The sequence below is a fragment of the Artemia sp. Qi Xiang Cuo genome, chromosome 14, assembly GCF_049724085.1.
Source record: "Artemia sp. Qi Xiang Cuo chromosome 14, ASM4972408v1, whole genome shotgun sequence".
Taxonomy (NCBI): domain Eukaryota; kingdom Metazoa; phylum Arthropoda; class Branchiopoda; order Anostraca; family Artemiidae; genus Artemia; species Artemia sp. Qi Xiang Cuo.
In genome coordinates, this window is record NC_142807.1 from 70,274,414 (window position 1) to 70,302,241 (window position 27,828).

Below are 27,828 nucleotides of genomic sequence, written 5' to 3' on the forward strand. Positions count from 1 at the left end.
TTGGGAAGTATACAGACGTTTTCAAGGAGGATTTATTTTCTGGTTGTAGGGGAGCGGGTTAGGTTGGGGGTTATGTGGGAGGATCTTCCCATGGAAGAAGTTTTCATGGGAGAAGGGACATTGCTATAAAGGGGGCGCCGGATTTCCCAGCATTATTTAAAAAAACCGATCAGAAATTAAATATAAAAAAAATTCATCTGAAAGTAAGGCGCAACAACGAAACTTATAATGAACAGAAATTATTACGTACATGATTGGGTCCGCCGAATAGTCAATACCTCGCTGTTTAAGCCGAAGATTTCTTAGTACTTTCATAAGAGATATTTATTATAATTAACGGCATTTGTGATTAAGGGGTCATTTTAATATAGAATTGGAACAGAATTCAAACTTTAGCGTAAAGAGCGAGGTATTGACTAGGGGGTGAACCAAATAATATACGTATTAAAAATATATGTATATAGAATTTCGTTACGTAAGTTAATTCGTAAGTTACGTATATTTATTACTAATAAAAACGTTCGTAAATAAAATTAAACAACTTTCGAGAAAGCCATTTAACCAAATAAAAGTAAAATGAATGTTCAAATTTCGTTTTAGTTATTCATGTACGGTGAGCCAAAATAAAAAACTGCATTAATTCAAAAACGTTTAAAAATTAAATAAAAAACAAGTTTTTTTTTAACTGAAAGTAAGGAGCGAAATTAAAACTTGAAACGAACAGGAATTATTCCGTATATGAAAGGAGCTTTCCCCTCCTCAACGCCTCGCTCTTTACGCTAAAGTTTTTTAATGTTTTAAAAAATAGACTCTAACTAACTCTAACTAAAACTGTAAGCTAATACCAAACTGAAACTCTAAACTAAAACTCTTATCTAAAACTAAACTAAACTAAAAGTGCAATGTTTTTTAATGTTTTAAAAAATATTGTTGTGAGAAAGAGTCAAACTTTAGAGTAAAGAGTGAGGCGTTGAGGAGGGGAAAGCTCCTTTCATAAACGGAATAATTTCTGTTAGTTTTAAGTTTTAAATTCGCTCCATACTTTCAGTTAAAAAAAAACTTGTTTTTTATTTTAATTTAGAAGAGAGCACGTTCTCTTGCCTGGACTGCATGGCATTATACTTATGGAAAACCAAAAGCAATGTCGGTTCCAATGTTTGAATAATCAGCTAGTTCCATACTACATTCCTGTTCTCTGTGCCTAAACATGTAATGTTTTGAATTGTATAGATAATTAACTATTTGTTATAAACTTGACGTTTTGCAGGAATCTCAGCTAGTTCCATTTAAATATGGTTCGTATTTCTGACAGTGGAAAGGCATTAAAAAATAAGCAGAATTTAGTAATTGTTTATTGATTTTCTATTACAATGAATCTTTCAACTTGCAATGGATTTACAACATCCATGATTACGATGAATTTTTCAATATAAACTGCTTCAACGCCATATAGCTCCTCTAGGTGATGCTTCCATCCTTTTCGACTATTTTTAGGGAAATGTAGAGATCCCTTCAACCTTCCAAAAAGTCCACATAGACAACTCCTTCACAGTCATAGAAAACGGTTGCCAATACCTTGTTGACAAAAATTTCTCGCATTTTTTGAATACCCCTCGTACTATTGCATTTTGTGGTACTGTTAAGGTAAGTTCGGACCCAGGAGTCAGAATTGAATGATGGATACGATGAACGTGCAAAGGTATATAGGTAGCCCATTAAAAATAAATAATAGATACTTCTTTGTTTCGAAGTCAGGTTATACGATATAATTTCACTAAACTTTATGATAGATACCGAAATTTGCTTAGCTTTTGAAAATATTGAAAATCTCCTATAGAAAATAGATACGTCTACAATACTACAGAAATCGATGCACGAGACCAATCTTAGAAGTTAATTATTAGTTTGCAGCTCATTTTTAATATAGGAAGGCTTGAGAGCTAGATAATTTCTGTGAGAGGGAAAGCTGGCTTAACTTTTTCAGAGTTGTACACTAATGACTATATTCACTTCTTGATGATAATCTATCATCATAGGGCAGAACTAAGTCCGAATTCATACAATAAGGGTAATTTACATAGTCTGTCAGTTTTGTGAGCCACTTTAAAGCAGTTGGAGACCAAAAATTCAAAGATTCAAAGAATTATGACCGACAGTGTCGACGGGATTTGCAAGCGAGTGGGCGAATGAGATTTCTAATTAACAGCGTCTTTAATTAAAAACAGGCAAAGATTAATTAAAAAAAAATTCTGGAGGAAGTAAAGAGCGAAGTCAGTATCGGGCGTATCGATTTCGGGTATATCTGTACAGCATTTATCAATGTCAGACAATATATCGGTATTGGGTATTTTTTTCTCTTTTTAATAATGGTTTTGTGCCTTCTATATAATTTTTTTTTTTATTAAAATCGGGCGAAGACTAACGAAAGTTATTGATATTACAGCTCGTGTAAGACTATGAAAAGTGTTACAGATTAGTTTGTTGTTGTGAGGCCATGTACTCACTTTTGACTCCTAAATCAATATTCTTGTTCTTTATACTTGGCTTTTGTGTTTTCAGTAAAGCGCTAGTTTTCTATAATCTTGCAAACATAGGCGAAAATCAACAGTTGGTTTACTTGCACTAGTTTTGTCGAAATATATTAGATAGGCCGTGGAGTAATCATTTCTGTTCGTTTTAAGTTTCAACTTCGTTCTTAACTTCCCTCAGAAATACTTAGTTTTTTTAATTAATATCCATAAACTCATCAAAGGTTGTCCCTCAGTGCTGAATCAAAATGTAATGTCTATTGTATATTAACCAGAAGACTTCAGAATATAAAACTCTCAAATATAAAATGTGTCAATCATTGTGAGAGACTACGTCATTATATTGAATAATTGGTTATCACGGTTGCGCAAAGTCCCGGATTACAGTTATCAAACTGAGTGAAAAATAGCTGTAAGCAAGGCCGTACCCATGATTTTTTTGGGGGGGGGGGGCTAGTCAAAGATTTTTTTAGGGAGGGGGGGATCTACACAAAAAAAACTAAAAAACGCATAAAAATAGATTATATACATTTTCGTTACGTTTTTACGTGTCAGAAAAACATTTCGGGGGGTTCCAACCCCCCTAACGCACTCCTGGGCACGACCTTGTGGTGTAAGCAAGGAGTGATACGGCTCAATAGTAACCGAAACTTTAAAAAACAGGGTTTGACTGCAGTAGATACATCAAAAGAGTCAAATTTTTATGCTGATTCCATTACATAAAGTTCATTAACTTATAATGTTACCCAATAAATTCAAAAGCCTAAAAAAATTTGCTTAATTTGTGAAAATGGGGTGCAAAATCCCCAAAAAATCCCGCGGTCCTAATGAAAGTTATACCTTCAGATTCAGCATATCAGAGAACCCAACTGTAGGAGTTTCAAGCTTCTATGTACACAAAATTGAAATTTTGTTCTTTCGCCAGAAGAAAGATCACGGATGCGGGTTTTTTTTTTTTTTTTTTTCCAAGGGATGATCGTATCGAACCAGTGATTATAGGGAGAGCTCTCACTTGATCGGAGATCAAAAGCACTAATTCCCTTTTTAGGTAACCAAAAAATTGGAGGGCAACTTGTCCCCCTCTCAATCCCCTCTTTCCCCAAAGGTGCCCCATCAAAGTTTTGAGGTAGCAATTTTCCAACATAGTTGGAAGTTCCTTTAAATATGCCTTTAGGATTAACAAGACCCCCACAACCCGTGGGGAATGGGCTGTAAGTCAGGAAGTGTGACTACTGTTTGCGTGTAGTATTTGTTATTGGGAAGTATACAGACATTTTATTTGGGGGGGGGAGGGGTTCTACTTAGGGGAAATTTCCACGGTAAGAATTTTCAACAGGGAGGGAGTTTTCCAGGGGTGAAATTTTTTCAGAGGAAATTTTACATTGAGGTATTTTCCAGAATTCTACTAATTCTTTTTAAGCGTCTTACTTTGTCTTTGCCGATTTAATTTTACATGTGGGGAGGCTCCAGGGAAACTTTTTGCGGGGTAGAAATTATCTAGAGGATTTTTCCTTAGAAGGAGTATTTCCCGTGGGAGAAATTGTCCATGAGGGAATTCCGCTGGAGACATTCTGCATGGGGGGATTTTCCGTTGGAGCAAATTTTCCCTAGGGATAGGGGGATTTCCGGGAAAATTTTCCACGGAGTGGGGGAGATTTCAGGAATGATTTGAAAAAAGATCAGAAACTAAAGTTTCTTCTAAATGAAAGTATGCAAAGGAGAATTTTTCAGGTGAAATCTTCCACATGAAACTTCCTGGGGGAGTCTTTAGTGAGGATGGAATTGCCCGGGGAATTTTCAGATAGAGGGTTTTTTTTATGTGAGAAGAACTTTACTTCGAATAATTTTCCATGAAGGGAAAGAATTTTAAATAGAGGGGAGCCGGATTTCCCTGATGTATTTGCAAAATAATTAGAAATCAACATAAAAAAACGGTTTTTTTGCACCTGAAAGTGAGGAGCCGCATTAAAACTTCAAACAAAAATAAATTATTTCGTATACGAAAGGGAAGGGGTTACCCTTCTTACATACCTCACTCTTTGCGCTAAATTTCAGTTTTATCCAGATTCTGTATAAACACCTCCTTAAACACAAGGGTAGTTTAATTAGAATCAGAAGAAATTTTAGCGTAAAGTGCAAGATATTGAGGACGGGGAAACCCCCGTCAGATACGGAATAATTCTTGTTTGTCTTAAGTTTTTACATTGCTTCTTACTTTCAATTTTAAAAAAAAAGTTTTTTTTATATATTTAACAACACTATGAAGACGTACTCTTATCATAAGCGGACTCTTATCATAATAGTCCGCCGATGGAGATACCTTGGCCACGTACTACGTATGGACAATCTCCGACTACCAAATACAGCGCTCCATTGGCAGCCATCAGGTCCACGCTGCAGGGGCAGACCCAGAAACACCCTGCGTCAAACGTACCAGGCAGATCTCCGTAACCTGCACACATCAGTCCAACCTCAGTGGGAGGGCAGACTTGCAGCAGCAAACCTGCGGGAAGATTGGCAGCTCCTTCTTGATGCCCTGGGTGCCTCTGGAGGCACAGGCGGATCTAAGGTCTAAGGTAATGAAGACGAATTTTCTTTCCCTAATATTAGCAGAATCAAAATCATATATACTCTAGTTTGTATATGTTGTTTAATCCTTTACCACTAAAGAGGATACTGGCCTGAAAATTTGCTCTTATTGCCCATTCCTCTCCGGAGTGGATATGGAATCCAAACTATCCTTCCCTCGACTACGTCAGACGCAATTAAAAGGTGGACCAACTATTTAAGCAAGCCAATCCATTGTGATTGGGTGTTTACATTGTATAAAATTGAACTATTGCTTGCGTTTTCATGCCTCAAAATTAATAAATTTTTAAGTCTCCTACTTTCTATCAATTTTATCCTTTTCCCCAATAACTACCACAAAAGTGAAGTTACCAACGCCAAGAAATTCTCAAAACAAACTATCTCGTGAAGGAATTTCTATACAATAAAAAATGTCAAGTAATTTGGTGACAAATAGTGTTTTAGGTCCTGTGTGGCACATTCTGCCTACTAGGTAGCTACCTTACGAAAATCAACTATACCCCTATAAATGTGAATTAATCAGTTGGATAACGTATAATGTACCCAGTTATTGAGATCAATAACGGAACTTATATCATGGGGAGGGAGGTTCGGTCTCCCCTACGGACTGTATGTTATTTGGTGATTTGGGGATACTGTTCCTATACTCCTCCATGGAATCGAAATTATATTCTACAAACGAACCATGGAAACCCTCCTCTACCCAGTAATAAGTTGTGTCAAATCTAAATAGATGGACCACGTTTTGTGGGAATTCTGGGGAGGAACTAAAAGCCCATGCAGCTTTTAATTTGTTGTGGGCGTGCTCACCCTCGGATTTTCTATGAAAAATCGACCCAAGTCCTAACCGAGATGGATATTATCCAAAACAATAAATTACCAGTACAGAAGCGTCTAATTATACGAAATATTTTGTCTTAGTGCGGATTATAATTATTTTAGGCCTACACATAAAATAGGATACCAGTGTAATTATGTGCTGCACGCTTGCTTATTCATGTGTTTCTTACTCGAGAAATATAATGTAAAATTAAATTGTATAACGATTACTAGCTATGCTTTAAAGTTATATCTCAACCAGTCATAGAGGTATATCACAACCAGAATTAAGCTCGGAAGTCCTAACTTTACTTTCCTAACCTAATCATAAAATATTTATTCTGTTTTACGCCTACAAATCAGTTTTCTTTGGCCAATGCCACAAAATTATTACATAATAAGAAATAACCTAAGTAAAAATTAAAGTGCCTTTGAAAAAAAATATAATAATAAGAAAGCAGTAAACAAACGAATTTTGCCAAAAATGGGTAAAATTGATGATAAATTAATTCTAGAAACAAAAAATAAGATGAGGCTTAAGAATATCATCATAATCCTCGTTGTTCATGCAGTGGCCCAAGATATTGTAAAACATGGAGTAATATCCAAGCAGGAAAATTCATTGCTAGCTAGCCATGACGCATGGAAGATCTTTATGAAATTGGACCCCAAACCCTTCGAGACCTTGTTTCAACAAGTAACAAGACTAGAAAGAAACACGAATGAACTCAAAGAATCGACCAATTTCTGGTGGAACATACTATTGGCCGTATGTTTCGTATTCGCGACTTCCCTGACCATAAGAACCCTATTGACTTTTAATTACGGAAAAATCCTGAGACTAAGAAGGCGAAAACCAAGAGAAGAACACGGGGAAACAGCTGAAATGCAGAAGTTGAGCTCGGAACACCCTGAGAACGTCTAAGCCAAGAAATAGGGAAGACGCTAGAAAACGAGCGGGTATAGAGTTCTCCACTCGTCCTTGCTGTCTTGTTCCCTCATTGTAGTATCGTTTACGTAAAACCGTGTGGTTATGACGCTGCAACATGCGTTTCTTAAACAGCACGGACGTGCGTGAACAATGCAGGCATGAAACATGTTGTAAAATTAGACCTTAAATTTAATCATGTAGCATAAACTCTTTTTAAATGATTATTTTAAATCTAATGCAAAATTAACTAAGTTTTAAAGGAAGTTAAAATAAAGTGTATGCAGTAATGTATATAAGAAAGCATAATAGGAGACCACATTCAAAGTTAAAGAGTTAATCTTTTATATCGTCGCTAGGCTATAACAACGTAGAAAAAACTTCTATGAATTGAAGTTCCCAATTGGAATCATGTCGTGTTATTATGAACAACACGAAAAAAGATTTAGTTTTCTGTCATAATATTAGTGTATTTATTTAACTCTGTCTCATAGCGTAAAATTCATGTATCCAATCCATACGTGATTTATTTGTACTATGAGTATTAACTTTAAAGAACGTGTGATTCTGCCTCGTTATTCTTATAACAGGAAGTGGATTTACACATTGGATATCGAGCATTACAATGAATTGCGAAGTGCATATACAACCTAGTAGCATCTATTTTCATCATACCTAAACAAACGAAGAGTACTCACCATACACTCCAGGCAATTTTCATCTCAGCATCGTCTACGAAAACAACAGTTACCTTTGATCATTGTTTCTTCGACCACGAACCATATTACGTATCAGGTAACATTATATTTGAATCTCAGTATCCAGTGCACAATCGAACTATATAATCACATAAATTCTGAGAACCCCATGGATCAATACAAGATATAAGTACATAAATGTCGCCTTTGATAATCATTATGGACCCATATACCATATGACCGTATAGTCATGATACTTGACGACCCCAAAAACTATTTATGTGTCACAGACTCACGCGTCGAATCCCTTTCGACCATCACTCGAAATCCATCCTATACCCTCTGTGTGGAAAATTCATATCTCTGTTATCCCATAAGTGTTACGAGATAATTTCTGAACAATGGACCTGGAAACCATAATTAACCCCAGTGACCAACCCCTTAGTGACAATATACCCCCCAACAAGTTGAAGACACTATGTTGAAGGAGTCACTATAGTTTGTTGTCGACCTGTTCCAAACCCAAACTTCAATTCCCCCATGATTAACCTAGGAGTTACCGCAAAGGTTAATAGACGCAAGCCATGAGCTAACCATTTTATAAGAGACACAAATGAACAATTTTGCGCGAGAATACATTCTCTATGTGCCTCAAAATATCCCAAAAATGATATGCTGAGAAGAAAATAAACGCACTCCCAGTGTTCAACCCCTTAATGATAAGGCACCCTATGAACTATCGAAAAGCAGGTGAGAATGAACTCTGATGGCATATTCCAACACCTGTAGGTGGAAGCATTATTTCCCAGCTTACAATTAGAGAAAGCCTGTCGTGTGAACACAATCGTGCTTGAAGTGTCCCATGAAGAAACCATAACGTAAGTGCTTCAAAAAATTTTGCCAAGACGAAAAGAGTGAAGAACAATAATTTACAACAGAAGGATTGAGTACACTAAAGACTCGAATAGTGATGAAATAGATGTGAATTTACATATGTTACTTCTTAATAACTTTGATAACTCAAAAATCCCATTATCCCATCATTAATGTTTCGTAGGAAAACATCCCCAGTGAAAGTGTTTAAATTTTACCAGTGAATATGGTAAACCCAATATTTTGTGTTTTATATCGTTCTTGTATGTAGTGTTAGATGTCCAGATTGAGTTATGTGTAGCGTTTTCGTGCTCTTCATTTAATGTAGCATAGATAGAAAGTAGTGTGCCATATAGACAGCAAAATAAAAAAAAACCTTGTAAAAAGTGAATTAAAAAAAATCTTATTTAAAGGTAGAATAGCCTTAACCTTGTTGAAAATGTAAAAGTAATTAGTGTTAGATGTAGAAAAAAAATATTTATTATATTAGTTAGCCTAGAACAATGGATAATCTTAGTGTGGTAGATTAATTTTAGATAGGGAGGTAGGAAAAAAAAAGAAAAGAAAAGCAATAGAGAAAATGTTTAGCCCTCCTGATTAAGCCATAATATAAATAAAAAATAATTATGTAGAAGAAATAGTTAATAAATGGCGAACATTTCAAAAGCCCAAAGGCAAGCAAGTATTAATGACGGGACGTCATTAATTGATGGGAAGGGTAATATGTACCGTGTGTAAAATGCGATGTATTTAAAATACCAAAATAAAATTCCTTCTTTCTAAAGATAATTACGACTCCCTATAATTAAGTTAAACCTAGTTTCAAAAATGAAAAGTCCTTAATCAGCAAAGAAAAAACTGCAGTTAGCTTCAGACAAAGAACGGCGCTATCCAAGCTTTGGATTTCGCTAAGGCAGTGAGCAATAAAAAAGGTGCTACGCACAATATTTCTAAGGAAGTTTAAACGATAAGAACCGTGTGAACGTCTAAATCATCAAAAATAGTTAAGAAAGGTTATTGGACGAAGGGTTCGCATCCTTGGGCCACTTGGGCCAATGGTGAGCCAGTTCTTACAATGCAAGACTAAAGAGCTACGTTTGATAGTGGGGTAAAAGTGCTTTTTGAGGAGATTCGTAAATCAGAATCAGGACCATACAGATAGAATTTTTTCGCCATTCAAGCTTGGCAACTCGTTCATGTTGTATCTCAGTCACCATTGTTGTCGCTTGAAGTGACTCACTGCTGTTCACCTAAATATGTAAGTCTCAATAAATCTATTGTTTTTTACTTATGGTTATTTCACTTTATATGTCTGCATCTAGTCTGATAACAGGTAATTAGTTCGCAAATCTCCAAGGACGTTCCCAGGGAATCTGATCTACAGATCGCTCGAAGAAAAGAGGTCACATCTATATGGCTACACATGTTATTTTCTCTCAATAATTGAGGGTGGCGCGGTTATAAATTCACTTCACTCCCCATTGTTGTGGCGCAGGGCTCGATGGCACAATCTTTAGCGCTATAAGCGGCGCTACCGGAGGACTTGTAAGGTGTAAGTTTACGGCTTTCAAGGTATAATTTTAGACTTGACGCGATCAATCTTCGTTACCGCTATTAGGACGGCCATAAAAATTTTATTGCTACATGTTCTATTGAAGACATCAAGTCTGTCAAGAATCTGGAATTAAGTTATCACTTCTATTTCGATAAGCAAAAATTCTTGGGAGTATTTTTATCTGAGTTTTGTTTGTCTAGTTTGTTGTTCAATAGTAGAAGTGAGTTTGAAGTGACATTATGTCTAATAAACGAAGTTTTGATAGCCATTCTAATAAACAATTGGATGAGATCTTTTTGTACTCTACTGATATCAAGCTGATTATTGATTATTGACTATTGATAACTGATTGTGACTACAACAAGGCAGGTATCATTGTAATGTAATGGTCCTGTTTACATTGGTTTTCCATTACCGTGCTGGCACATGAGTTTAGGCCGCTATATTCTCATCCAGGGCCCTGAGTCCCCCAGCTGGGCCCCAAGCCCTCTTCCAGGACCCCAATCCCCCACCCTCCAGGCCCCATGCCGTCAGTACACCCTAAAGGCACCCCTTCAGCCTCCGCCCTATTTTTCTAACTGAAATTTTCCAACTTTTTTTTCTTGCGTTATCGGGTATTGCGTAATCATTCATGTTGTTGATGAAACAGTACAATATGTTCTGTGCAAGCCTTTCCATCTGGTCCATTGAGATAACAACTGAGTCAACAACATTTTTAGCTTCGAAGCAGATTTCCGTTGATTGTATGGAATTTATGTCTAATGTATGAATCAAACGTGAGACCCATTATTTTCTATCGTAAAAGAACGACTGAGGTAAAAGAACTCGACTGAGCTAATAAATCATTAATGAAATTATGTTCTTACAAATACATTCTAGGCAATCATTCTATCGTTTCTGGGAGGGTGGCCAATTGGTGTTAAGCCACTCTACATCGTATACATCCTTGTTTCTCAAAACTGAAAGCTAAGTTCCTTGAAATGATCTAACATTGCTAAGGATATCAGATGAATTCTAACCATGTACATCATTGTTCCATCATCACCTCTCAAAACAGAAAAGTAAGTTCCTCAAAATGATCTGAAGTTGCTAAAGATATCATATACATGTTAATCATGTGCGTCCTTATTTCTCAAAACGAAAAGCTAAGTTCCTAAAAATGGTCTAGCATTGCTAAAGATATCGGATGCATTTTGATCTTATGCATCCTTGTTTCTCAAAACTAAAAAGCTAGGTTCCTCAAAATGATCCAATATTGCAAAGGATATCATATGAAGCTTGCCCATATGCATCCTTGTTTCTCAAAACTAAAAGGTAAGTTCCTCAGAATGATCAAAATTTGCTAAGGGTATCACACGGATTTTAACCATATACATCATTGTCTCATCATTACCTCTCAAAACTGAAATATAAGTTCTTCAAAATGATCTAACATTGCAAATGATATCAGATGAAGTTTGCCCAAATGCATCCTTGTTCCTCAAAACTAAAAGTTAAGTTCCTAAAAATGATCTAAAGTTGCTAAGGATATCAGATGCATTTTTACCATGTGAATCCTTATTTCTGAAAACTAAAAGCTAAGTTCCTCAAAATTGTCAAACATTGCTAAGGATATCAGATGTATCTTGACCATAAGCATCCTTGTTTCTCAAAACTAAAAAGCTAAGCTCCTCAAAGCGATCTAACATTGCTAAAGATATCGGATGAAGTTTGGCCATACGCATCCTTGTTTCTCAAAACTAAAAGCTAGAATTTCAAAATGACCTAACATTCTTAAAGATATCAGATAAATTGTAACCATATACATCCTGAATCTCAAAACTAAAAGATAAGTTTCTCAAAATGTTCTACCATTGCTAAGGATACCACATGCATTTTAACCATATACATCCTTGTTTTACAAAACTAAAAGCTAAGTTCCTCAAAATAATGTAACATTGCTTAGTTTATACGTTGCATTCTGACCATATGAATCCATGTTTTTCTAAACCAAAAGCTAAGTTCCTCAAAATGATCTAACATTACTAAGGATATCGGATGAAGTTTGGCCATATGCATCCTTGTTTCTCAAAAGCATAAGCTAAAATTCTCGAAAAGATGTAACATTGGTAAAGATATAAGATGTATTTTAACCATATATGTCCTTGATTTTCAAAACTAAAAGCAAAGTTTCTTAAAATGGTCTAACATGGCTAAGGATATCACATGCATTTTAATTATATACATCATTGTTTCTCAAAAGTAAAAGCTAAATTCCTCAAAATGATCTAACATTGCTTAGAATATCAGATACATTTTGACAATATGCATTCATGTTTCTCAAAACCAAAAGCTAAGTTCCTAAAAATGATCTAGCATTGCTAAGGATGTCTGTTATACTTTGATCATATACTTCCTTGTTTCTCATAACTAAAAGCTAAGTTCCTCAAAATAAGCTAAAATTGCTAATGATATCAGATGCATTTTGACCATATGCATCCTTGTTTTTCAAAAATAAAAGCTAAGTTCCTCGAAATGATCTAATAATGATATAATATTGCTAAGAATATCAAATGTATTTTGAAAATACATATTCTTGTTTCTCATAAATAAAAGCTAGATTCCTCAAAATGATCTACCATTGCTAAAAATATCCGATGCATTTTGACCATATTCATCCTTGTTTCTCAGAACTAAAAGCTAAAATCCTCGAAGTGATCTAACATTGCTAAGGATATAGATTGATTTTGACCATTTGCATCCTTGTTTCTCAAAACTAAAAGGATATAAGATCATTTTAGTTTAAAAATTTTAAGAAACTAAAAGGATATTAGATACATTATAACCACATATATCCTTGTTTCCCAAAACTAAAAGCTAAGTTTCTCAAAATGGTCTAATATTTTTAAGGATATTGCATACATTTTGAACATTTGCATCCTGGTTTTTTCAAACCTAAAAGCTAAGTCCCTCAAAATGATCTAATATTGCTATGGATATTATATGCAGTTTGACCATATTAATCCTTGTTTCTCAAAACTAAAAGCTAAGATCATCAGAATGATCTAACATTGCTAAGGGTATCACATACATTTTGACAATTTGCATCCTTGTTTCTCAAAACTAAAAGGATACCAGGTGCATTTTAACCATATACATCCTTTTTTCTCAGAACTAAAAGCCAAGCTCCTCAAAGTGATCTAATATTGCTAAGGATATTATATGCAGTTTGATCATATTCATCGTTGTTTCTCAAAACTAAAAGCTAAGTTCATCAAAATGATCTAATATTGCTAAGGATACTATATGCAGTTTGATCATATTCATCCTTGTTTCTCAAAACTAAAAGCTAAGTCCCTCCAAATGATCTAACATTTCTAAGGCTATATAAACGCATTTTGACCATTTGCATCCTTGTTTATCAAAACTAAAAGGATATCAGGTCCTTCTAGCTCAATAATTTTGAGGAACTAAAAGGATATTAGATGCCTTTTAACCATATATATCCTTATTTCCCAAAACTAAAAGATAAGTTCCTCAAAATGGTCTAACATTTTTAAGGATATTACATACATTTTTACCTTTTGCATCCTTGTTTCTCAAAACCAAAAGCTAAGTTCCTCTAAATGATCTAACATTGCTAAGGATATCAGATACATTTTGACCATATTCATCCTTGTTTCTCAAAACTAAAAGCTAAGTTCATGAAAATGATCTAACATTGCTAAGGATATTACATACATTTTAACCATTTTCATCCTTGTTTCTCAAAACTAAAAGGATATCAGATGCATTTTAACCATATACATCCTTGTTCCTCAAAACTGAAAGCTAAGTTTCTCAAAGTAATCTTACATTGGCAAGAATATCAGATGCATTCTTTAATCACATGTATCCTTGTTTCTAAAAACTAAAAGCTATGTTCCTCAAAATTCAATTTTTAAAATGCAACTGATGTGCTTAGCAATGTCATATCATTTTTAGGAACTTAGCTTTTAGCTTTGAAAAACAAGAATGCATGTTGTCAAAATGCATATAACATCCTTAGCAATGTTAGATCATATGGAGGAACTTAGCTTTTAGTTTTGAGAGACAAGGTTGTATATGGCCAAAATGCATCTCTTATCCATAGCAGTAATTGATCATTTGAGGAACTTAGCTTTTACTTTTGAGAAACAAGGATGTAGATGGGCAAAATCCGTTTAATATTCTTAGTAATGTTGAATCATTTTGAGGAACTTAGCTTTTAGTTTTGAGAAACAAGGATGGATATGGTCAAAATGTATCTGATATCTTTAGCAATGCTCGATAATTTTAAGGAACTTATTTTTTCAGTTTTGAGAAACATGGATGCATAGGTTCAAGATGCGTCTGATATCCTCAGCAATGTTAGGTCATTTTGAGACACTTAGCTTTTAGTTTTGAGAAACAAAGATGGATATGGTTAAAATGCACCCGATATTCCTAGCAATGATATATCATTTTGAGGAAAAAAGCTGTTAGTTTTAAGAAAAACGTATTCATATGATTAAAATGCATCTGATATCCTTAACGATGTTAGATCATTTTGAGGAACTTAGATTTTTGTTTTGAGAAACAAGGATGCAAATGGTCAAAATTTGTATAATATCCTGAGCAATGTTAGATCATTTTGATGAACCTAACAATTAGTTTGAGAAACAAGAATGTATTTTTTCAAAATGTATCTAATATCATTAGCAATGTAAGATCATTTCAAGGAGCTTAACTTTTTGTTTTGAAAAACCAGGATGAATATTGTCAAACTGCATCTGTTATCCTTAGCAATTTTATAATAATTTTGAGGAAATTAGCTTTTAGTTTTGAGAAAGAAGCATGCATTTGATAAAAATGCATCTGATATCCTTAGCAATGTCAAATCATTTTGAGGAATATACCTTTTAATTTTGAGAAAAAAGGATGCATATGGTCAAAATGCATCTGATATCCTTAGCAATGTTAGATCATTTTGAGGAACTTAGAATTTTAGTTTTGAGAAACAAGGATGTATATGGGCAAAATGTATCTGATATCCTTAGCAATATTAGATCATTTTGAGGAACTAGATTTTAGTTTTGAGAAACAAGGATGTATATGGGCAAACCCACCTGAGTTCCTTAGCAATGTCAATTTATTTTGACGAACTTAGTTTTAATTTTGAGAAACAAGGACGCATATGTTCAAAATGCATCTGATACGATTAGCAATGTTAGATCATTTTTAGAACTTAACTTTTAGGTTTGAGAAACAAGGATTCATATGGTCAAAATGCATGTGATATCCTTATCAATGTTACATCATTTTGAGGAACTTAGCTTTTACTTTTGAGTAACAAGGATATATATGGTTAAATCATCCGATATCCTAAGCAATGTTACATCATTTTGAGGAACTTAGCTGGGAGAGAGAGAGAGAGAGAGAAAGAGAGAGAGAGAGAGAGAGAGAGAGAGAGAGAGAGAGAGAGAGAGAGAGAGAGAGAGAGAGAGAGAGAGAGAGAGAGAGAGAGAGAGAGAGAGAGAGAGAGAGAGAGAGAGAGAGAGAGAGAGAGAGAGAGAGAGAGAGAGAGAGAGAGAGAGAGAGAGAGAGATCTTACGTATATTGTCCAAATGCATCTGATATCCTTAGCAATGTTAGATCATTCCGAGGAACTTAGCTTTTAGTTTTTAGAAACAAGGATGAAGATGGTTAAACTGCATATAATATCCATAGCAATATTAGATCATTTTGAGGAACTTATATTTTAGTTTTGAGAAACAAGGACGCAAATGGCCAAAATGTATATAATATCTTTAGCAATGATAGATCATTTTGATGAACATAGCTTTTAATTTTGAGAAACAAGGATGAATATGATCAAACTATACCTGATATCCTAGAGCATTGTTAGATCATTTTGAGGAGCTTAGGTTTTAGTTTTGAGAAACAAGGATGTGTATGGGCAAAATGTATCTGAATGCGGGTCGCTAGAGCATATATCGTCGGGCTGCACTAGCGTGGAACGTTGTCTCAAGTGTCTTGGTAGTTGACACTCTCAATCTAAGAACAACCCTTGCCAGAATGAACCTTGTTGCTTCCATTGTGGATCTCATGAGCACACTGGATTTAGCTTTCGCTGCAAACGGTTAACCGAAAAAATTGCAGAGAATAAAAAATGATTAGTGCAAAGATTATATCTCTGACTCTGAATGGATTTGGTGATAAACAACATGTATTGCAGTCTATGCTGCGCGATATGGATATTTTGTGTCTGCAAAAGAATCACCTTCTGGACCACTCTACTAGTCTTCTTTCGAGCCTGTCGCAGCAGTTTAAGTGTTTTATATCTCCAGCTACACTTACAGGTGGACGCCCATCTGGAGGCGTTTGCATTTTTATTCGAGAGAATATTCCAGTTTCAGTATTTGCCGTTAATCGTTATTTTGTTGTTGTTTGAATCCCAAACATTATCGTTTTCTCGTGCTATTTACCGACAAATTATCATACTATTGATTCGAATTTGTTTTCAGTTTTGCATGTTAGAATTATCGCGATTTATGGCGAAAGTTCCATCACACTTCCAGTGGCTTATTTGCGGGGATTTTAACTGCAACATTGCTATATCTGTTGTCCGCTCCTCCACTCTTTTATCTTTGTTTTCGGTTTTTACTATAGTTTTAAAAGATGCGGATTTTACGTATATCCATAATTCTAGTTCTTGCTCTAATCTAGACCATGTGCTTGTTTTAATTCAGCGTTATTGCCACAGCCTGTTCATGTTGGATTGGATATGCCTATAGTGACCATTTTTACCTTTCTTTTCATTTAAATATCCAAATTCCATCTTTTAAAATTATCAATCGTTCCAGTCAAATTGTAAATAAAATGATCTGGGATCGGGAAAAAATATGCAAATATCTTGATGAATCAGATGCTCTTTTAGCTAAAATAATTGTAAATTATTCTAAGGATGTTGATCAAATTGATATTGGTTTATTTTACCTTGAAATTGTTCATAGTTTAAAAGTCGGGGCTAATAAAGCATTTACGACTGATTCTTTCCGTCGTGGATCTCGTGTTTTAGGTTGGAACCTTAACCCGATTTTAAAGCAAAGCCAAAAGAATGCATCTCAAGCTTGTTACCTTTGGAATTGTGCGGGAAAACCGCGATCTGGACCATTTTATGATGGTATGAAATTAACTAAACGCGTCTTTCGGGCTGAGTTGCGTTTGCATAATGAAATTATAAAAGATGAAATTGGTTCAAGGATTACTAGTGATAGGAATGAGCTTTGGAGTTTGGTTAATTCTAGACGTCATAATCATAATTGTTCACCAGATTCTATTAGTTCTCTGAAACTAGATGATTGGATAACTCATTATAATCATGTTTTTTCATCCGGTGAGGCGGCAGTTGAATCACGGCTTGACTCTTTATTATCGGAAGAAATTTCAAAGCCCCGCCCAAATAGTAAAATATCTGTTTCTGTTGAAGTTGTAACGGTAGCAATTGAAGCTCTAAAAATTAAGCATTCTTTTGATCATGATGGTATACATTCAAACCATACAAAAGGGGCATCCCCCAAAGCAATCCTTCTCCTCGCTACTTTTTTTACTACTATTCTTTCTTGTGGAGTTCTTCCAACTAGCGTTTCTCGTGCTACCACTTCACCCCTTTCAAAAAAAAGGACGGAATACGAATCGATGTTCTGATTACAGGCCGATTACAGTTTCGTGCCAGATTAGCAAAGTTTTTGAGTTAGTTTTATTAAAGTATCTGGAGTCTTGTAACCAAGGCCTGAATCAAATTGGGTTCCGCAAGGGTTTAAGCATGGATATTGCTCATACCCTCCGTTCAGGAATAATATCCTTTTGTAAGCGATGGGATAGAGTTTATACACTTGCGTTAGATTTTGCGGTGGCGTATGATTCAATTATCCATTCTTGGGCTATGAATGCGCTTCTGAAGAATAGTGTCCCACTACCAGTAGTTTTGGTTTTAAAAAAGTGGTATGGTTCCTCTCGTCGTATTAAGTGGAAGAATCAGTTTAGTGATTATTGTTAAGTTATGTAGGGGGCTGAGGCAAGGAAGCATTAATTCTCCTTTGATTTTCAATATTACTGTTTCGGGGCTATTTGATCAAATTCAGTTGACTTTTATTTATGGTAAAGGTTATGTTCTGTCGTGGATTGCTTACCCAGATGATTTACTCCTTTTGAGTCGATCAGTTCAGTCACTTCAACAAAATGTAGATTTTTTAGCAAAGGTTTCTAGTGAGCATGGACTTCGTTTTCGTCCTGAAAAGTGACAGTTTTTAATTCTTGGTCCTAAGGCTAATGATCTTGTTAGTTCAGAAATTTCTGTTCGTATTTATGATAGTATTTTAAAACCTCTGATTTTTTTTTATATCTTGGTGTGCCTTATGGACCAACTTTAGCTCTATGCCGTGCTTCTATTTCTAAAGCCGTTAAAAGTAGAATAGCGTCTAGTTTTGGGGCAGTAATTTGTCTTCGCAATCTTCTTTCTCGGAAATCACTGGCTCGAGCATATAATACAGTCGCTTTGCCTCAGATTTTAGTTTTTTCATCGCTTCTCCCGTTTTTTAGAATTAGTAATATTGCGCTTGTAAAAACCACATTTTTTCATTTTTCTAAGTTCCTTTGCCGCTTTTCTAAATCTGCCGCTTTTCTAAAATACTTTTTTAATCAATACATATAAAATAAAAAACCCTGTTGATGTTTTGGAGAAAAAGCAAAAGAAATTTTTATCCAAATTACCTCTTTTTTCTCATAATTTATATAATGCTGCGCACGAAGCTTAATTGATTTTTTTTTTATTAATAAGTGAATGAAGTGTTAATTTGTGAAGTCTTAATTTTAAGTGTTAATTTATTATTTATTGAACGAAGTGTTAATTTGTGTGGTAAGTTTGATTGAAGGCCTTTGTATACTTGTTGTTATATAGTTTAAAAGAATTTTATGGCCTGTTGATTAGCTGTTATTTTTTTTTCATTTTTACTCTTCGTATTCGGAGTAAATGAAAAGTTTGAATTGAATTGAATATCTATAGCAATGTTAAATCATTTTGATGAACTTAGTTTTTAGTTTTGAGAAACAAGGACGCATATATCACGCCATCACGCCATCTATAGTATATTCAAGGCTGTTGTGTCTGAGTTTGCATCTTGGCTGGTAACTTGGAAAAAGTTTCTGAATTATTTTGAGGTCTTTTCTTGTTGTTGTTTACACTCTAAAATTAGTCTTTTTGTCAATTAGTATTTGCATGACCTTCTCCAATTGTTAGAATAAGCCCTCTTCACTGGGTATTCTCACCAGCGCCATCTTTTTTTCTCGGGTAGATTGGCACGCCATCTACAGTTTCAATTTTATATTGTGCCATTTTTGATTCTTTATCGGTAAGAAGTGTACTGGGAACTAGCAGAAGAGGGGAAGGAACCTCCCGCAAGCGACGTATTGTACCTGCCGGTATTAAGTTACCCGTAAATTGCGGGGAACAGTTGAGGGGGTCCTTACACTTCCCTTGTTCCTAGGTTCCTTTGTTGCCGAGCTGTATTTCATTTCGTACGATGATGCCGCCCGATCGACTAGTCATGAATGCGGTTTTAAATTTTGCTGTATGGGCAAGGAGTACAGGAAATACGTCTGCTGACATTATCCAAACTGGTTGCGGATTTTTTCCTGAAGAGAAAATTAATGAAGCAAAGAAGTTTATTTGGTCCGAGGGACAGATGTCTACCCGCCAAACGGATAGGCAGAAGAAAGCGGATACGTTTGCGGACATTCTGAAAGTGTTGGATTACTGTGATAAGAATACTGTCCAGCTACCGAAGTTCGTCATATATGAGCCGGATGAAGTACCCTCTATTCCTGGCGAAGTTACAGCGACTCTTTCGCGCAAAGTAAATGACTTGTGCTTAGAGTTCCGGAACTTCGTCTCAGCCCAAAGCTACGCTGTTCCGAGTATGTCTGCAACTACTGAAGTTTCTATCAACAGTGTCTCTATCAATAATGGTCATGCTCATGTCAGTACTAAGCCATCCTATGCCGTTGTACTGAAAGACCTACCAGAGACTCTAGACAACCCAATTGCTCGTAAGGGTTTCGTGGATAGTTTATGTCCAAATTCTGACGACATTAGCGAACTTCGCAAGACTAAACAGGACTGGAAGCTCTACGTCAAGTCGAAGGCGACTGCAGAGAAGATTATGGAAAATATGAGGTCTAGGACACCCACGGTTACAGCGTCACTGAAGGAGCACTTGTTCATCGGAGTTCTAAAACGAGTCCCAAATAGTATGTCCCACACGGATGTCGAAACTATTGTCCCAAATGCCGTAAAAGCAGTGGAAATAGGAAAATACGAACATTCGAAAGTATTCAAGGTGTACTTTGAATCCAGAAAGAATCTAGACCGTTTTCTCGCGGACTCCGTCCGCGTTGGCTACGAGAAGCTGCCTGCCGAGGAATTTAATTTCCTACCGAAACGTTGCTACTCCTGTCATGGACTCGGTCATGTGGCGGCAGATTGCGCCGCATCTCCCATCTGTGGCCGCTGTGGTGGCACTGACCACGTATCTAGTAAGGACAATAAGTGCAACAACGATATGTTCTGTATCACATGTAAAAAAAGAGGTCATACATGTTACAGTGTTCGGTGCCCTTCAAATAGACCTACCCCAGCGAAGAAATGAATCGAGGACCCTTAGCCTCTTATGCGATTGCCTCGTGGAATATAAATGGAAATCTGTTAAGTCGGTCTGTGTTTTTGAAGGACTTTTTATCGAAGTGTGACATAGTGTGTATTCAAGAACATTTTGCAAACACTTTGAGCCTGAGCCTTTTGGAACTATCAACTAATCACAAAGTGTTCTCGGTTGCTGCGCGCCGCTCTCAGTCTCATGGCCGGTCATGTGGTGGTCTAGCGACTTACGTGAAGTCATGTTTTACTTCTTCTGTCTTTGATTCAGCAAGTGACTTTTTAGCGGTTAGAATCCAGAATGTGGTTGTGCTGAATGTATACTTACCCACGAACTATCGCGATGACCGTTCTGAGAGACTTTTTGCCATTAGTGTCGCTCGTTTATCTAAGTGCTTGGGAAAAAAAAAAGAGCAGGGCTTATGCTGCATCGTGACTGGTGACTTCAATTGTGACCTAACTGACTCACTTAATTCTTCTGGTGATTCTGTTCGTCCAAGTATTATCTTCGGTCTGTTTGATGATGATTACTTGGTTGCGCCGAAGAATAAGAGTTTTACTTACGTCCATAATTCGGGTAGCACATCTAATTTAGACCATGTTTGTCACACGCGATCTGTAACTATTGTGGAAGCTGGTGTTAGTGATTCTAGTTTTACGTCAGATCATTTTCCTCTGTTTTTTAGTGCTCGGTTTGATGATGTCGGTCCTTCTTTTATCCCGTTTGCTAAAAAGCGATCTGTGTTTTATATTAGTGATTGGGATAGGACGTCATCTGATCTCTTCCAGAATGCGTGTAATGATATTCTGGCGAAAATTCGCGTACCGTTTGATTTATTAATGCGGAGTTCAAAACAGAATATGCGGGATTCTCGAATTCGGCTGAATCTATATTGTAGTGAACTTACTCATGCCCTATCCCTTGCAGAAAAATCGGCGGTACCCATTAGGCGAGTAAAATCTGGAACCGAAGAGCCCGGTTGGTCAACTAATAGTAACTTGCGCAATGCTTGCTTTTCTGCTAAATTTTGGCTCTCGGTCTGGATTGAAGCAGATAAGCCGCGGGATGGGTGGCTGAGAAAACTGTACATCTATACGAAACGTCAGTTTGCAAAGCAGCTCTCTTTGCATCGGAATTCGATTATTTCGTCTTGTTCGGAAGAAGTTCGGTCGCGGCCTAATAAGCTGTGGTCTAGTCTTGTGAAAGAATCGCCAAGTCAAACCCCGTCTCTTATACCACTTTCTTTATGGATTGAGCATTATAAAAAAGAATTTTCTGCTCCGGATCCCCATCTTCAAAATAGTTATAAAGCGAGACTCCAAGATTTCTTTGAGCATGCATCTAGTCCGGGACCGATTATTACAAAGAGTCTGATTATTTCTGCAATTGGGAAACTGAAGAAAAAAAAATCTAGAGGATATGATGGGATTTCTGCACAACATTTATCGTTGTGTGGGGGTATGTTTATTGAGCATTTGGTCCTCCTTTACCAAATGATATTTAATTTGGGAATTGTGCCCGAGTCTTTTTCAATTGGATGTCTGACTCCTATCCCAAAGAAAAATAAACCTCCTTCCGATTGTTCGTCTTTTCGCCCAATAACGGTTTCAACTGTTTTTTGTAAAATATTTGAAAATCTGATTATTGAGGAGCTTCGTACTAAATGTACAGTTCAGGCCCATCAGTTCGGTTTTCAGTCTCGCCTCGGATGCGGCCATGCTCTTTCTGCTTTAGTATCCGCTTTAGTTGACGCAGAAGACCGCGGTGAAAGCATCGCTTTAGCCACTCATGATGTAAGGCGCGCGTTTGATTCGCTTCTCCACGAGGAGATTATACTGGATATGGGTTTGGCCGGTGTTGATCCCTGCTCTCTAGCCCCACTGGCTGACATGTATGAAAATCTAAAAGCGGAACTTAAACTTCCTTTACCAGCGAGTGAGTGCACTAGCCTGTTGAATGATGTTGCTGTTTCTCCGCGTGGTAATCCCCTTCTCCCGGTAAAGAAGGGGTAAGACAAGGTGCCATTTCGTCACCGACAGCATTTAATAACAGTATCGTAAAGCCGCAATCGAAGTCACTTATGACTTACATTCTGCGCGGTGTTGATTTATCTTTGATTGGTTATGCGGACGATGTACTGAACCTGAGCCGCTTTCTGCAAGGACTAGAAGATAATTTTACTCGACTACAACAAGAGTATGCTCAGATTGGACTTCAGTTTAATGCCGACAAGTCTGAGGTACTGCTGTTTAATTCGAAATCTGATGCTGGTCGAAGCATCACACTTGGTGTTTCTACTGTTGGGCTCGCCGGTGGCATTGTATATCTGGGCCTTCCTATTGGACGGTCAATACTAGAGACGCGGCGGTTACTGCTTTCTCATTTTCAGAAGCGGGTTTCATTTACGTATAGCCGTATTGTGGCAAATAAGCGGAAGTTTGACCGTCGTCTACTGGCCCGGGTGTACAATGCTATGGTTTTGCCCCATTATTTGTACCTCAGCCCATTCTGGCGTATATTTACGGCTACAGATAGACTGAAATTGCGTTCAGTGTACTACAAGTATGCAAAGTTTTTGTTGCGTTTACCACCATGGACAAGCAATCGATATGTTTCGCATCGGTACGGCATCATGAATCCTGAAGAAGCTATCCTAGCGCAGATTACTCGATATAATTTTACACTTAATTCCCATCCCTGGGCTTTGATTCTCCAGCAGTAGTTGGCATAAGCTTTTGGTTTTTGTTTTTGGTTTTTTTTTTTTTTTTTTTTTTTTTTTTTTTTTTTGTTTCAGAAGAATTAGTGTTTTTGCGTTTTTTTTCTTGTCTTTTGTTGTGCTCCATCTGTTATAATTGATGGGTAATAAATGCATTTATTTATTTATTTTATTTTATATGGTCAAAATGTTTATTATACCCTTAGCACTGTTAGATTGTTTTGAGGAACTTAGCTTTTAGGTTTGAGAAACAAGGATGCATATGGTCAAAATGCATCTGATACACTTAGCAATGTTAGATCATATTGTGGAACTTAGGTTTTAGTTATGAAAAACAAGGATGCACATGTTCAAAATGCATCTAATATCCATAGCAATGTTATATTATTTTGAGGAACTTAGTTATATTTTTGATGGATGTGTATGGTTTAATGCTTCTGATATCCTTTTAGTTTTGAGAAACAAGGATGCAACTGGTCAAAATCCACATAAAATTTGTTAGCAATGTTAGATCATTTCGAGGATCTTTGCTTTTAGTTTTGAGAAACAAGGATGTAGATGTTTAAAATAAATCTGATATCTTTTAGTTTTGAGAAAAAAGAACGAAAATGGTCAAATTGTATATAATATCCTTAGCAAGTTAGATCATTTTGAAGAACTTTGCTTTTAGTTTTGAGAAAAAAAGATGTATGTGTTCAAAATGCATCTGATATTCTTAGCAATGTTAGATCATTTTGAGGAGCATAGCTTTTAGTTTTGAGAAATAAGGATGTAAATAATCAAAGTGCATCTGATATCCTTAGCAATGTTAGATAATTTTGAAGAACTTAGCTTTAGGTTTGAGAAACATGGATGCATAAGGTCATAATGCATCTAATAGTCTTAGCAGTGTTATATCATTTTGGGTAAATTAGCTTTTAGTTTTGAGAAATAAGGATGCACATGGTTAAAATGCACCTGATATCCTTAACAATGCTATATCACCTTGAGGAACGTACATTTTAGTTTTTAGAAACCAGGATGTATGCGGTTGAATGCATCTGATAACCTTAGCAATTCGAGATCATTTTGAGAAACTTAGCTTTTAGTTTTTAGAAATATTGATGTATATGGTTAAGATCCATCTGATATCCTTAGCAATTTTAGATCATATTAAGGAATTTAGCTTTTAGTTTTGAGAGACAAGAATGCATATGGTCAAAATGCACCTGATATTCTTAAGCGGCGTTCACATGCGTGTCTAGCTCGAATCCTAAACACATGTCTAGCCAGACTTCAATGTCTAGGCAACGACCGTTCACAACTAAAATTCGGTGCTTAGCTAGGCAAGCTAGACAAAGGGCTTGGCTAGACTTTGAGTTCTAGACTCTAGAACTCAATGTGTAGGATTGTTTGATTACAGGCGATCAGAATTTGTCAAGTTCCACTATTTCCATCATCTATGTTTACATTTTTAAACTGAAACTTAATTTTTGTTTTCTCATTAAGTTTATTTTTCATTTTAGGCAAATATGCAACACCAGACATAATAGTGAAGCACACTATGGCAATTGTTTGGCTTATCTGATCCTATATCTTCTGACGGTAAATATAGGGATTTTGATTTTGAAAGTTTAGCCCGCATAAGCTCTCTTGATTGGCTATAAATGACGACTGTAATCTATTTGAAACAAAGTGTGCAGTTTTAGCTAAGCATTGAATTCTTCTTGTGAACAGTAATTTCCTAGAGATTGATTTCTGGCCAGACATGTGTTTAGACATGATATCCTAGCTAGACACGCATGTGAACGCCACTTTACCCAATGTTAGCTCATTTGGAGGAATTTAGCTTTTACTTTTGAGAAACAAGAATGTATATGGTCAGAATGCATCTGATATCCTTAGCAATGTTAGATCATTTCAAGGAACTTAGCTTTTAGTTTTGAGAAACAAGGATGTGTACGACGCAGTGACGCTTAACACCAATTGGCTAGTGTCCAATTGGCTGCATCTGATATCCTTAGCAATGTTAGATCATTTCAAGGAACTTAGCTTTTAGTTTTGAGAAACAAGGATGTGTACGACGCAGTGACGCTTAACACCAATTGGCTAGCGTCCCAGAAACAATATATTAATTACCTATAATATATTTCTAAGAACATAATATTATCAATGACTTATTAGCTCAGTCAAGTAACGCGTCGTTCTTTTACCATAGGAAATAATAGGTCTCATGTTCGTTTCTAAGCTAAAAATGTTGTTGGTTGAGTTGTTATCTCAATGAATCAGATATAAGGGTTCCCAGATCGGGGGCCCTGGAGGGGGGCGGGAAGGGTGGGGCAGGGGCCGGGTTGGGGAACTTGGGGCTTTAGATGAGAATGTCGGGGCCCAAACTCATGCACAATCCCGGTAATAGAAAACTGATGTGCACAGAACCATAATTTTACAATAATGATATCTGCCCTGTTGTAGTCATAATCAAATATCAACAGTCAATAATCAACAATAGGCTGGATACGATTAGAGTGCAAAAGGATCTCATCTAATTGTTTATTAGAATCCATATCAAAACTTCGTTTATTAGACATAATGTCACTTCAAACTCACTTCTATTATTGAACAACATACTTGACAAACGAAACTCAGATATTATGTTTCCAAGAATTTTCCTTTCGCACCTTAACGTAATACCAGATTCTCAACAGACTTGATGTCTGTAGTAGCACACTGGGATAGGGCACCGCTTGGAATGATAGGATAGGGCTGCGCTTGTATGAGAGGATAGGTCTACGAATATAACTCTTATACCAACACTACTATACTACAGAAAAAAAGAGAAGAGAACTTTGAACCTATCTGTTAAGAACATCTAATTTTCCAGTAATATTCTCCAGGAATGTTTTCCAGTAATCTTCCAGTAATGTTTCCCAGTAACTTTCTATTGGTCGTAGTTAAACTTATATAAGTAATAAAACATAAAAAAAACGTAAAAAAGTGGAACCAAGAAACTTCTTTAGAGGACATTAATTATCATACTAATGTAAGGAAGTTTAGATACTTTGATGTTAAAACATTTTCCCAAGGAGAAAGCCAAAGCAAGCTTTAGTTTCGTGAAGCCTTCAGTCTCCAAGTTTTGCCAGAGTAATCTCGAAGTTTTTATTAAGACTTTCCGCAAAAAACTAAATGTATTTTTAGTCAACTCCAATTCAGTTTTTGTTTTTTGAATGCAATTAATTTTTGAACGAAAGGGATCTAAAAAATGAACAAATAAAAAGTGCAAATAGCAAAGGTAAATGTGGCAAGCTTTATGCCTCGGTTGCCTACACATCTTGTGCTTCAGTTTCCAAGAGCAAGTATTAGAGGAGCGTTCTTCCAAGTTAATTTGGCTCTTATCCATACTTTTAAAAGTTTATATGTTCCTTTTAATATGCAAAATAGATTTTACAGAGTCTTTTACGAAATTTTTCATATCCCCTCTTCTAAGAAAAATCTAATCCCCTCTTCTAAGAAAAATAAGCATGATCCCTACTTTGAAAGATGAACAATGAAATATGAGACCACATAACAAAACAAAAATCCCAAACAAACCTTTTTATTTTCATTATGGCGAGTGTAGTAATAACTAGTCCATGATACTTACGTACAAGACTTCTCAACAGCTTCTTTGCTTTGTGGGATTCCTTTGACCAACGGATCTTCCATCAACGGATACAATGGGGACAAGCAGTCGTCAAGGGATGTTTTGGAGCACTTCACCAATTGTACTGGATGAATGAACACCGCTATGTAAAAGTAAATTAATTATGAAGCAATATAAGGAAACATTTGTTTTATGTGTTATTGCTGCAAATTTGTCGTAACATTAATCGGAGGCTCACGGACGGATCAACAATATTTTTTCAAGATTGTAACAAATTTACTAAGAAATCGGAGAGAAAAGAAATATAATGAAAAATTTTAAATGAATAGCAAGAGTGAGACCTAACAAGAGTATATTTTTAGCATCTCTAACCCTTCCAAAACTTTAAAAGCATCGTTTGCATACACAGTTCTGGGATACAGGATAAATTATATCGGTGAAAAACCTTCATTTTTTATTAGACCCACCCTCCTCCAGGCATACAAGCCTGACGCATCCAAAAGTCAATTATGTCTTTGACCATAGTTTCTCCATTTTAGACCATGTTAACTTCGGCAACTTCCAATAGTCAAGGTGGGATTCAGATACAGCTGATGACATTATTCGATAAAGGGCCAGACGCACGTAACTTTTTTCGGCACCGATTTCAGCAGCTCAGTGAGCAAACGATAGTAGTACAAAACCAGTGCCCTCTGCACAATATTTTCGACATTACAAATCAAAGACTCCAATAGTCAATTGCAGTTTAGCAATATTTGAATAATTGATGTAGCTGGGTCTTTCATTACAGACATCTCTGGCCGACTTTTTCT

At 36.1% G+C, this 27,828-nt stretch overlaps 1 protein-coding gene across 2 annotated transcripts in view; it reads right to left on the minus strand.

Moving 5' to 3' along the window:
* The window catches only part of LOC148944807 (uncharacterized), a 288,793-nt gene that overhangs the window by 154,410 nt on the left and 106,555 nt on the right, over positions 1–27,828 (minus strand). For both annotated transcript variants that reach the window (XM_089100223.1, XM_089100224.1), the window contains exon 3: positions 27,017–27,158. In XM_089100223.1, coding sequence (XP_088956349.1) covers positions 27,017–27,158 — 142 coding nt within the window. The remainder of the gene's footprint in view (positions 1–27,016; positions 27,159–27,828) is intronic.